The sequence below is a fragment of the Salvelinus sp. IW2-2015 genome, linkage group LG1 (genome assembly GCF_002910315.2).
Source record: "Salvelinus sp. IW2-2015 linkage group LG1, ASM291031v2, whole genome shotgun sequence".
NCBI lineage: Eukaryota > Metazoa > Chordata > Actinopteri > Salmoniformes > Salmonidae > Salvelinus > Salvelinus sp. IW2-2015.
Genome location: NC_036838.1, coordinates 38,317,118 through 38,330,502, shown reverse-complemented (window position 1 = coordinate 38,330,502; position 13,385 = coordinate 38,317,118). Strand labels below are relative to the sequence as shown.

The 13,385-nt window shown below is 42.7% G+C and overlaps 1 protein-coding gene across 2 annotated transcripts in view; it reads left to right on the top strand.

The window, feature by feature from the left end:
• LOC111967143 (S-adenosylhomocysteine hydrolase-like protein 1) overlaps positions 1–13,385 on the top strand; it is a 63,408-nt gene that overhangs the window by 26,793 nt on the left and 23,230 nt on the right. For both annotated transcript variants that reach the window (XM_023992014.2, XM_023992019.2), the window contains exons 2-4: positions 5,779–5,890; positions 5,976–6,119; positions 8,367–8,467. In XM_023992014.2, the coding sequence (XP_023847782.1) occupies positions 5,779–5,890; positions 5,976–6,119; positions 8,367–8,467 (357 nt within the window). The remainder of the gene's footprint in view (positions 1–5,778; positions 5,891–5,975; positions 6,120–8,366; positions 8,468–13,385) is intronic.

Sequence of the window (13,385 nt, the reverse complement as noted above, 5' to 3'; positions counted from 1 at the left end):
CATTTGGTTATGTTTCAATTCTAAATCAACCCTAATGTGACTAGGAGGATAAGCTGGTGCAATAGATATGGTGGAAAGACACTCTCTTTCTCATGTTTACACCAATCCATTGTTTTTTTATTAGTAGATGTAAGATGAATCAAGTACTTTTTATCTGACAAAGAGAGGAAAAAACAACAAATTATGTCATGGCACATTTAACATGTTATGTTTATGTAATATTAAACATGTATATCTCACTATCCCTTTCAAATAGGGTTAATAAAAACATAGGCAATACAAAGTTTCTTCACATATCTATCAGTTCAGAGAGGTGGTCGTTCGGTTTCTCAAGCCTGATGACAGTTTGGGAACGCTTGGGATGCAGGGGCAGAAACCAGTGCCACAGTGCGGATAAACCGCCATCCTTGCCTGCCAGAACTGGAGAGGTGACGCCGTGAACATGCCCCCATTTACCTCTTCCAGGTATTTCCACAGATCACACGGGACACTTAATGTCCTGCCAGGTTGACCCTCCGGCTGGACAGTGACCTCAGACACAATCTTTGATGCGAGGAAGCTATTTTTCTGAATCAACGTTGTCAAGATGCTTGCTGAATTTATCGTGCTGGCATCTTCCTGGGGTCCTGCTGCTCCACGGCTGTACTCTCTGAATTTGCTGAAGTACAAAAGACTCCGTTTCCCTCATCAGTGGCTCCATTTCGGTTGAGCGAAGTGCCAGAGAAACACTTGGGTTCATTAGGAAAGCTGCTGCAGGGTTGGTTCGAAGATGGCTGCAAGAGGATTCAGTATGCAGTGGTGTAAAGTACTTAAGTAGTACTTTAAAGTATTACAAGCATTTAAAGCATTACAAGCATTTCATAGGTGTCAAAGGCTTTTATTGACAATTACATGAAGTTGATGCAAATAGTCAATATTTGCAGTGTTGACCTTTCTTTTTCAAGACTTCTGCAATCCYCCCTGGCATGCTGTCAATTAACTTCTGGGCCACATCCTGACTGTTGGCAGCCTATTCTTGCATAATCAATGCTTGGAGTTTGTCAGAATTTGTGGGTTTTTGTTTGTCCACCCGCCTCTTCAGGATTGACCAAAAGTCCTCAATGGGATTAAGATCTGGGGAGTTTTCTGGCCATGGACCCAAAATATTGATGTTTTGTTCCCCGAGCCACTTAGTTATCACTTTTGCCTTATGGCAAGGTGCTCCATCATGCTGGAAAAGCCACTGTTCGTCACCAAACTGTCCCTGGATGGTTGGGAGAAGTTGCTCTCGGAGGATGTGTTGGTACCATTCTTTATTCATGGCTGTGTTCTTAGGCAAAATTGTGAGTGAGCCCACTCCCTTGGCTGAGAAGCGGGATTCATCAGAAAAATTACTTTACCCCAGTCCTCAGCAGTCCAGTCCCTGTACCCTTTTCAGAATATCAGTCTGTCCCTGATGTTTTTCCTGGAGAGAAGTGGCTTCTTTGCTGCCCTTCTTGACACCAGGCCATCCTCCAAAAGTCTTCACCTCACTGTGCGTGCAGATGCACTCACACCTGCCTGCTGCCATTCCTGAGCAAGCTCTGTACTGGTGGTGCCCCGATCCCGCAGCTGAATCAACTTTAGGAGGCGGTCCTGGCGCTTGCTGGACTTTCTTGGGTGCCCTGAATCCTTCTTTACAACAATTGAACCGCTATCCTTGAAGTTCTTGATGATCCGATAAATGGTTGATTTAGGTGCAATCTTACTGGCAGCAATATCCTTGCTGTGATGCCCTTTTTGTGCAAAGCAATGATGACAGCACGTGTTTCCTTGTAGGTAACCATGATTGACAGAGGAAGAACAATAACACTCACACCTGTGTTAACGAGAGAATCACTGACATGATGTCAGCTGGTCCTTTTGTGGCAGGGCTGAAATGCAGTGGAAATGTTTTGGGGGGATTCAGTTAATTTGCATGGCAAATAGGGACTTTGCAATTAATTGCAATTCATCTGATCACTCTTCATAAAATTCTGGAGTGTATGCAAATTGCCGTCATACAAACTGAGGCAGCAGACTTTGTGAAAATTAATATTTGTGTAATTCTCAACTTTTGGCCACGACTGTACATTCCTTAAGAAAATACTCCATACATTTTCCTTGAATCCCAAAAGTACTCTTTGCATTTTGAATGCTTAGCAGGACAGTAAAATAGTCAAATTCACGCACTTATCAACCGAACATCCCTGGTCATCCCTACTGCCTCTGATCTGGCGGACTCACTAAACACACATGCTTTGTGTGTAAATTATGTCTGAATATTGGAGTGTTTCGACTTTTACTCAAGTAGATTTTTGCTGGGTGACTTTTACATGAGTCATTTTCTATTAAGGTATCTTTACTTTTCCTCAAGTATGATAGTTGGGTACTTTTTCCACCACTGTCAGTATGCATGCGCAGCGCTTACGCAGTGACTTCAGGAAGACCTGTGCCAACTGTTTTGCAACACTAGTTCACTGCAAGTGTTCCTCAAGTTTAAAAATGCACAGCACCACATAAGACAGCAACTGGCTGTCAGTTTGAAGTTGGTCGTTGTGGATTTCGAACGGCTCCAACAACTTCAGAAGCTGCTCTAGCTTGGCCCAGTCACGCTCCGTGCTTGCCCTCAGATTTCTTCCCTTTTATCTAGTGATAGTGATGCACAAGCTAGACCTATTTGAAACCTCGGCATCTACTGGCAGTATTTACCCGTCAGATTCAGAAGCTCGAAAACCACATTCGAAATAAAGCTTAAACCCCATTTTTAGATTTTTTTTAACGTTTAAAAGGGAAAAACGAAACAATTTGCTGGTTTTATGATAATCGTTTCGGCATAGTTTGTTTTTTATTTCTATTTCAGTTTACTAACATTTTTCCAATTTTAGTTTTTTGTTTTGTTTCAGTTTTTGTTAACTACAATAACCTTGAAGAATTACTGTCTTACCTCAGTGAGCCACGAAATTCCTAGTTTTGAAGAACTTTACTGGAAGCTGTGCCACGACATTTTCCACCACATGGGCCAGCCCCCTAGCAATTCGAGTTCTTGCTAATGAGCTTCAACCCCTTGCCATTTGAGTGACTGCTAGTAAGATGTACACACAGCAGAGCGAGAGAGCGCAATGATTTGGTGCACATATGATGTAGTACACCATTATCGGGGACCACTTTTGGCCCGTGAGTGCTACTTTCATAACTACTGGCTAAAAAGTATACAAAAGCACCAGAGAATCTCTTTACGACCCATTTTTATTTCTAGTGTATAGCAGGGCTCTTCAACCCTGTTTCTGGAGAGGTACCCTCCTGTAAGTTTTTGTTTCAACACCAGTTGTAACTAACTTGATTCGGTTTATCAACCATCTGATTATTTTAATCCGGTGCGCAAGATTAGGATTGGAGCAAAAACCTACGGGATGGTAGCTCTCCAGGAAAAAGGTTGGAGAGTCCTGCTTTATAGGCCTATTTCGTGTTCCTCAAACTATAAAACTGGCCAACTGGACACACCATGGAAATTGTACTTGGAATAATAGCCTTGCCAGTTCAGTGGAACTCTTATTTCTTATTTCTATGCTAAGCCACTTCTAAGGTGCAAGASGTCACACACCACTAAAGATGGCTTTTGAACTTTTGAAGTTCCTCTGATCTGGCAAGGCTATTATTCCAAGTACAATTTCCATGGTTTGTCCAGTTGGCCAGTTTTATAGTTTCAAAGTGACTTCACTTTTCAATTAACAGCAATATTTTTGGTCACATAACACYTTTATTTTGGATTCCGTGCAATAAATATAGAAGCTCACCTTTTCAAGATAGTACACTGACACACATCAKGGTAATCCTAGTAACTATCACACTTCACTCTCTCCACTCCACTTTAAGACAAGGCTGCATGTAAACAAACTAGGCCACAAGCACATACCCAATTCAGCTCCAAAAGCACACCACAGTGGTTTATCTGTGAAAGCATTCAAAATTCATGTGCTCTCTCAGAATAAGGAATTGGTTTATTTAGTATATATTTAGTATATATGCATGTCAAGGCTGACATGCATATATACTACACCCATGATGTACATATCTATTAGCAATGGAATACCATTAGGCTACTGTTACATGGAAAGTATTGTTATTCTTATAGGTGTAGGGTGATTTCTTGTGACCAGATCTTCTAATCTTTTGATCCAGATTTCAAGTGAATTTTTTWATTTTATTTTTTWATTTTTTWATTTCAACTTTATTTAACCAGGTAGGCTAGTTGAGAACAAGTTCTCATTTGCAACTGCGACCTGGCCAAGATAAAGCATAGCAGTGTGAACAGACAACAACACAGAGTTACACATGGAGTAAACAATAAACAAGTCAATAACATGGTAGAAAAAAGAAGAAAAAAAAGAGAATCTATATACAATGTGTGCAAAAGGCATGAGGAGGTAGGCAATAAATCTGATAATTACAATTTAGCAGATTAACACTGGAGTGGTAAATCATCAGATGATCATGTGCAAGTAGAGATACTGGTGTGCAAAAAAAGCAGAAAAGGAAATAAAAGCAGTATGGGGGGGTGAGGTAGGTAAATTGGGTGGGCTATATACCGATGGACTATGTACAGCTGCAGCGATCGGTTAGCTGCTCGGATAGCAGATGTTTAAAGTTGTTGAGGGAGATAAAAGTCTCCAACTTCAGAGATTTTTGCAATTCGTTCCAGTCGCAGGCAGCAGAGAACTGGAACAGGTAGAAAGGCGTCCAAATGAGGTTTTGGCTTTAGGGATGATCAGTGAGATACACCTGCTAGAGCGCGTGCTACGGGTGGGTGTAGCCATCGTGACCAGTGAACTGAGATAAGGCGGCACTTTACCTAGCATAGCCTTGTAGATGACCTGGAGCCAGTGGGTCTGACGACGAACATGTAGCGAGGGCCAGCCGACTAGGGCATACAGGTCGCAGTGGTGGGTCGAATAAGGTGCTTTAGTAACAAAACGGATGGCACTGTGATAAACTGCATCCAGTTTGCTGAGTAGAGTATTGGAAGCCATTTTGTAGATGACATCGCTCGAGGATCGGTAGGATAGTCAGTTTCACTAGGGTAAGTTTGGCGGCGTGAGTGAAGGAGGCTTTGTTGCGAAATAGAAAGCCGACTCTAGATCTGATTTTGGATTGGAGATGTGTGATATGAGTCTGGAAGGAGAGTTTGCAGTCTAGCCAGACACCTAGGTACTTATAGATGTCCACATATTCTAGGTCAGAACCGTCCAGGGTGGTGATGCTAGTCGGGCGTGCGGGTGCAGGCAGCGAACGGTTGAAGAGCATGCATTTGGTTTTACTAGCGTTTAAGAGCAGTTGGAGGCCACGGAAGGAGTGTTGTATGGCATTGAAGCTCGTTTGGAGGTTAGTTATCACAGTGTCCAAAGAAGGGCCAGAAGTATACAGAATGGTGTCGTCTGCGTAGAGGTGGATCAGGGAATCGCCCGCAGCAAGAGCAACATCATTGATATATACAGAGAAAAGAGTCGGCCCGAGAATTGAACCCTGTGGTACCCCCATAGAGACTGCCAGAGGACCGGACAACATGCCTTCCGATTTGACGCACTGAACTCTGTCTGCAAAGTAGTTGGTGAACCAGGCAAGGCAGTCATTAGAAAAACCGAGGCTACTGAGTCTGCCGATAAGAATATGGTGATTGACAGAGTCGAAAGCCTTGGCCAGGTCGATGAAGACGGCAGCACAGTACTGTTAGGGAGTTAGAAGTTAGGGATGTATAAATTGTACTCTCTTTTGCTCCTTCAGCAAATCCAGTTTGTGGAAGACAAGCAAGAGTTCAGCAGGTTTCCTACCAAGGCAGGACGACGCTCCCTGTCTCGATCGATCTCTCAGTCATCCACCGACAGCTACAGTTCAGGTACTATACACACACAAACACACAGCTATGTATGGATTGCTTGACCCCTTTCTTGCTGACTTTTCCCATCGGTCTGATTTCCCAGCTGCATCCTACACGGACAGCTCTGACGATGAAACTTCACCACGGGACAAAACACAGCTCAATTCCAAGGGCACCAACGACTTCTGTGTGAAGAACATCAAACAGGCCGAATTTGGTCGCCGCGAGATTGAGATTGCAGAACAAGGTAGGATAACATGGTTCTGTGACCTGTCACCTCTCACACAAAGAACACTACAAGACAATCAGTGACCAGTGATAAACCTCAACATCCCAAGGGTGCTCCCAGGTATAAGTACTGGTTGTTGGTTATTTAAAGCATCTTCTTGAAATGTGCTGTCTTATGGCATGAATCTCTTAGGCGACTCAATGGGTAAGGGTCTTAGATCCTAGGTAATATCGGGAAATGTCAATTAAACCACTACTGGCGTCAACCAGGTTGCAATGAGCAACAAAGACATTTCTGTGAACAAGGGACAGTAAAGTATATCTACATCTAAATATTGCTCTTGCCAGGACTTTGGGTCTGTTACGTGGAAATGTACTAGAGTCTCACCCTCCAAGGCAAGGATTGGCCATGTCAGATTGACAGAGACACTGATTGGAGGGGAGAGTCTGTCATAAGAAAGAACAGCATCGCTCAGTTCTGTGCATAACTGAAATACTCTAGCAGCTAGAGTCTAGCTTGTTATCTGTATTAAGCTTATTATTTAGATTTAGATTGGTTGAGGTCAATCTGTCTGCAGATATGGCTTCTGCTCTTAAGGGATTCAGAAATGACTCCTGTGTCGTATTATTAGGCTTTTCTCTGGTTTTGCTGATCAGTCATTCAAAGTGCAACTACATCACATCAGAGAGAGAGAAACATATTGAGCTCCAAAAGCATTGGGACAGTGACACATTTTTTTGTTGTTTTGGTTCTGTACTCCAGACTTTGGATTTGAAATTATACAACAACTATAAGGTTAAAGTGCAGACTGTCAGGTTTAAGTTGGGTATTTTCAACTATTTAGAAATTACAGCATTTTTTGTCATTGGCCCCATTTTAGGGAACCAAAAGTATTGGGACAAATTCATGTGTATTAAAGCAGTAACATTTTTAGTAGTTGGTCCCATATTCCTAGCACGTAATGATTACATCAAGCTTGTGACTCTAGAAACTTGTTGGATGCATGATGAGTGAGAAAGTTAGACGCACACATATCATAACCCCAAGACAGGCTAACCCCTCACCATTACAATAACAGGAGAGGTTAGCATTTTTTGGGGGGGGGGGGGAGTAGGATATTTATACCTCGAACTTTCTCCCTCATCATTATTCACAATTCATTCAGGATTATCAGTAATCATGGTAGCATCCCACATTAATTTAGAAGTGTTTATAAAATTGACTCCAGAATGATTATTCTTTACCATTCATTTCTATTGGGCACGTAATAATCTGAAACACAACCAAAACAAATAGCAGAGTAGAGTCACAAACTTGATGTAGCATGCAATGACCATGAGAATGGGACCAAATACCTACCTATTTACTACTTTAATACACATATAAGTGAATTTACTTTTGAACCCGTAAAATGGGGGGGAGCCAGAGACTATGTACAAAAAGTGCTGTAATTTCTAAATGGTTCACCCGGTATGGATGAAAATACCCTAAAATGAAAGCTGACAGTCTGCACTTTAACCTCATAGTCATTGTATAATTTCAAATCCAGAGTGGTTGTGTACAGAGCCAAAACAATAAAACATGTGTCACTGTCCCAACACATTTGGAGCTCAATGTATTATGCAGAAAGATCTAATATTGTTTACAGGTTCAGACACCTTCGATGAAGTTCTCATTCTATCATTCTTGTGTTTAATTTCAGACATTACTCCCCAAATAATGTAGATTCGATGTGTTGTCCTTGACCTAAATGTTTTGTGATATGCAGCATTGCAGGTCTGACGTGGCTGTTGTTACAGACACAATGTACAGCCATCCTTTGCTGGAAACAGGACATAATAAATTGAGCACTGGGATTAATTGTTACAGTGTAAGGATGAGTAAGTGTATTTTATTGGTGTCGCGTTGCAGCTTAATCTACACCCATAACACTGTCAGCACAACCCCAAAGCTTGATATGGAGTGTTCATCCTCTAATGAATTGGCAGGTTGCAAATGGCATAGCTGATTTTAGGGCATTTGCATTTATGGAGCCAAGAAGGTTCTGATGCAGGAAATTCTTAGAGACCCTCAATTAGGAGAGATATTTGTGGGAAGGTCTTTATAGTCAGACCACTTTTCTGGTGTCTACTCTGAATGTGGCTATCAAGTTTTGGGATCTCTTTCTCTCCCTCTCTCTCGCTCCATCTCCTTTGCTCTCTTTATCACCCCACTTTCTCACTACCTTCTCTCTCTCTTGGTCACTTGCTCGCTCTCTCCTCACAGATATGTCAGCATTAATCTCGCTCAGGAAGAGAGCCCAGGGAGAGAAGCCACTTGCTGGGGCTAAAATCGTTGGCTGCACTCACATCACCGCCCAGACTGCAGTAAGATAACTATCCCTGTCTTACCTATCATAGTGCCAAGGCTACACGGGGATCTTTCTCCTAATGAAGTAGGATTTGAAGGTCACAGAGGCTTCTTCAGTAACCAAGTTGGCTCTGTTGTTTACACTAACTTACACTGTCTCCATTACCCAAGCTTTGCTGCAGTGAAATATCTCTCCCTTACTTAGGCTACATACCCAAATATCAGTGCCATGACTGCAGTATGATATTTCTTCCAACAGTATCTCTACTGTACCTAACCACCACTGCTCTGCTACATTTTGCTCTGTGACTAAAAATGGTAGCTGGCTCATCTCATGACAGTCCATAGATAATGCACAGTGTCTCTAAAGCCTTGTTCACATTGGCGGTTTGAAGTGACTCGAATTCTATTTATTTGCATATCTGATTTGAATCTGTTCTTTTTCCTGCAGTCTGAACAGCCAAAAAGCACATGGAATCAGATATTTCAAGCCACATTTCAAACCACCTTCGTATCTGATTCCTGGCCATGTGACTTGTCTGAACAGTCAAATCTGATTTATTTGCCCTGAAGTGGTTTTTAGACTGTTATTCAGCAAATCTTTTCGCTTGCTAGATACTCTGTTGACAATTTGACAAGAACATGTGGTAGCTAACTAGCTTGTTAATTGTTTACAAACAAATTAGTGAATGTGCTAGAAGCTAAACAGCTACCTAGTTGGCCGAATGCTGTGGCTAGCCTAAAATCTTATCCTTTGAGGCTTTAAAAGTGTTCTTTCCCTAGGATTTTGAACATTCAAAGCAACTGGGAAATGTCCATGGCAGGCATTGTTGTCACCTTAGCATGCTACATAACTTCTGAGTGATAGGAAGCACAAGCGCAACCACCAATCAGCCTACACCCCAGCACGCTCACACATGTTGTTACTTTGACAACTAGTGTAGCCTTGTTCGCAAATGACTGCTCTCTGGACTCACATCTGATTTGGTCACTTGTAACTTACTGTTTGGAAAGTCAGTAGTCCAAAATATATTTGAAAAACAAAACTGATTTGAGCATTAAGGCCTGCAGCGTGAACAAGGCTTTATACCCCGTTAGTGTCTAAGATTTAATAAGCAGATGGAGTATATTGGTGCTGTTAATATGCTATTATATAAAATATATTATATATTTACAGTGTCAGTCAAAAGTTTGGACACAGCTACTCATTCAAGGGTTTTTCATATTTTTTAAAACTATTTTCTACATTGTGGAATAATAGTAACACCATCACAACTATGAAATAACACATATGGAATTATGTAGTAACCAGAAAAGTGTTAAACAAATCAAAATATATTTTCTATTTTAGATTCTTCAAAGTAGCCACCCTTTACCTTAATGACAGCTTTGCACACGCTTGACATTCTCCCAACCAGCTTCACCTGGAATGCTTTTCCAACAGTCTTGAAGGAGTTCCCACATATGCTGTGCACTTGTTGGCTGCTTTTCCTTCACTCTGCAGTCCAACTCATCCCAAACCATCTCAATTGGGTCGAGGTTGGGTGATTGTGGAGGTCAGGTCATCTGATGCAGTACTCCATCACTCTCCTTGGTCAAATGGGCCTTACACAGCCTGGAGGTGTGTTGGGTCATTGTCCTGTTGAAAAACAAATGATAGTCCCAGTAAGCGCAAACCAGATGGGAAAAATCCCAAAATCAAACATTTGGACTCATCAGACCAAAGGACATATTTCCACTGGTCTAATGTCCATTGCTCGTGTTTCTTGGCCCAAGCATGTGTCTTCTTCTTATTGGTGTCCAGGCCTGATTCACGCAGTCTCCTCTGAACAGTTGATGTTGATGTCTGTTAAGCATTTATTTGTTGCTGCAATTTCTGAGGTTAGTAACTCTAATGAACTTATCCTCTGCAACACTGTGTCTTCCTTTCCTGTGGTGGTCCTCATGAGAGCCAGTTTCATCATAGCCCCTGATGGTTTTTGCGACTGCACTTGAAGAAATTCAAAGTTCTTGAAATGTTCCAGATTGACTGACCTTCTGTTGTTTCTCTTTGCTTATTTGAACTGTTCTTGCCGTAATATGGACTTGGTCTTTTACCAAATAGGGCTATCGTCTGTATACCACCCCTTCCTTGTCACAAGACAACTGATTGGCTCAAGAAGGAAAGAAATTCAACAAATTAACTTTTAACAAGGCACACCTGTTAATTGAAACATATTCCAGGTACCTCAAACGTACCTCATGAAGCTGTTTGAGAGAATGCCAAGCGTGTGCAAAGCTGTCATCAAGGCAAAGGGTGGCTACTTTGAAGAATCTCAAATATAAACTAAGCAAAAAAAGAAACGTAATTCGTAAAAATCCAAATAACTTCACAGATTGTAAAGGGTTTAAACACTGTTTCCCATGCTTGTTCAATGAACCATAAACAATTAATGAACATGCACCTGTGGAACGGTTGTTAAGACACTAACAGCTTACAGACGGTAGGCAATTAAGGTCACAGTTATGAAAACTTAGGACACTAAAGAGGGCTTTCTGCTGACTCTGAAAAACACAAAAAAAAGATGCCCAGGGTCCCTGCTCATCTGCGTGAATGTGCCTTAGGCATGCTGCAAGGACGCATGAGGACTGCAGGCTATGGCCAGGGCAATAAATTGCAATGTCCGTACTGTGAGATCCTTAAGACAGCGCTACAGGGAGACAGGACGGACAGCTGATCGTCCTCGCAGTGGCAGACCACATGTAACAACACCTGCACAGGATCGGTACATCCGAACATCACACCTACGGGACAGGTACAGGATGGCAACAACAACTGCCTGAGTTACACCAGCAATGCACAATCCCTACATCAGTGCTCAAACTGTCTGCAATAGGCTGAGAGAGGCTGGACTGAGGGCTTGTAGGCCTGTTGTAAGGCAGGCATCACCGGTAACAACGTTGCTTATGGGCACAAACCCACCGTCGCTGGACCAGACAGGACTGGCAAAAAGTGCTCTTCACTGACGAGTCGTGGTTTTGTCTCACCGGGGGGTGATGGTCGGATTCACGTTTATTGTCGATGGAATGAGCATTACACCGAGGCCTATACTCAGGAGCGGGATCGATTGGGAGGTGGAGGGTCCGTCATGGTTTTAGGGGGTGTGTCACAGCATCAGACTGAGCTTGTTGTCATTGCAGGCAATCTCAACGCTGTGCGTTACAGGGAAGACATCCTCCTCCCTCATGTGGTACCCTTCCTGCAGGCTCATCCTGACATGACCCTCCAGCATGACAATGCCACCAGCCATTCTGCTTGTTTTGTGCGTGATTTCCTGCAAGACAGGAATGTCAGTGTTCTGCCATAGCCAGCGAAGACCCCGGATCTCAATCCCATTGAGCACGTCTGGGACCTGTTGGATCGGAGAGTGAGGGCTAGGGCCATTCCCCCCAGAAATGTCCGGGAACTTGCAGGTGCCTTGGTGGAAGAGTGGGGGAACAACTCACAGGAAGAACTGGCAAATCTGGTACAGTCGGTGAGGAGATGCACTGCAGTACTTAATGTAGCTGGTGGCCACACCAGATACTGACTGTTACTTTTGATTTTGATCCCCACACCCCTTTGTTCAGGGACACATTATTCAATTTCTGTTAGTCACATGTCTGGAACTTGTTCAGTGTCTCAGTTGTTGAATCTTATGTTCATACAAATATTTATATTTGTTTATTTTCAGCAAACTTAACGCAGTTGACAGTGAGAGGACGTTTCTTTTTTTGCCGAGTTTATTTCGATTTGTTTAACACTTTTTTTGGTTACTACATCATATCAAATTTGTCACGTGCACCGAATAAAAAAATAAATATATATTTCCCCTTTAGTTAACCAGATTGGCCAGTTGAGAACAAGTTCTCATTTACAACTGCGACCTGGCAAAGATAAAGCAAAGCAGTGCGTCAAAAACAACAACACAGTTACACATGGAAAAAACAAACGTAGAGTCAATAACACAATAAAAAATCTGTATACGGTGTGTGCAAATGAAGTAAGGAGGTAAGGCAATAAATAGGCCACAGTGGCGAAGTAATGACAATTTAGCATTAGCACTGGAGTGATAGATGTGCAGATGAGGATGTGCAAGTAGAAATACTGGTGTGCAAAAGAGCAGAAAAAAACTAAAATAAATATGGGGATGAGGTAGTTGGTTGGATGGGCTATTTACAGATGGGCTGTGTACAGCTGCAGCGATCGGTAAGCTGCTCTGACAGACGATGCTTGAAGTTAGTGAGGGAGATATGTCTCCAACTTCAGTGATTTTTGCAATTCCTTCCAGTCATTGGCAGCAGAGAACTGGAAGGAAAGGCGGCCAAAGGAGGTGTTGGCTTTGGGGATGACCAGTGAAATATACCTGCTGGAGCCAATGCTACGGGTGGGTGTTGCTATGGTGACCAGTGAGCTGAGATAAGACGGGGCTTTACCGATCAAAGACTTGTAGATGACCTGGAGTCAATGGGTTTGGCGACGAATATGTAGCAAGGACCAGCCAACGAGAGCATACAGGTCGCAGTGGTGGGGTAGTATATGGGGCTTTGGTGACAAAACGGATGGCACTGTGATAGACTGCATCCAATTTGCTGAGTAGAGTGTTGGAGGCTATTTTGTAAATGACATCGCCGAAGTCAAGGATCGGCGGGATAGTCAGTTTTTTACGAGGGCATGTTTGGCAGCATAAGGGAAGGAGGCTTTGTTGCGAAATAGGAAGCCGATTCTAGATTTCATTTTGGATTGGAGATGCTTAATGTGAGTCTGGAAGGAGAGTTTACAGTCTAGCCAGACACCTAGGTATTTATAGTTGTCCACATATTCTAAGTCAGAACCGTCCAGAGTAGTGATCTAGGCGGGCGGGCGGGTGCGGGCAGTGATCGGTTGAAGAGCATGCATTTAGTTTTACTAGCAAT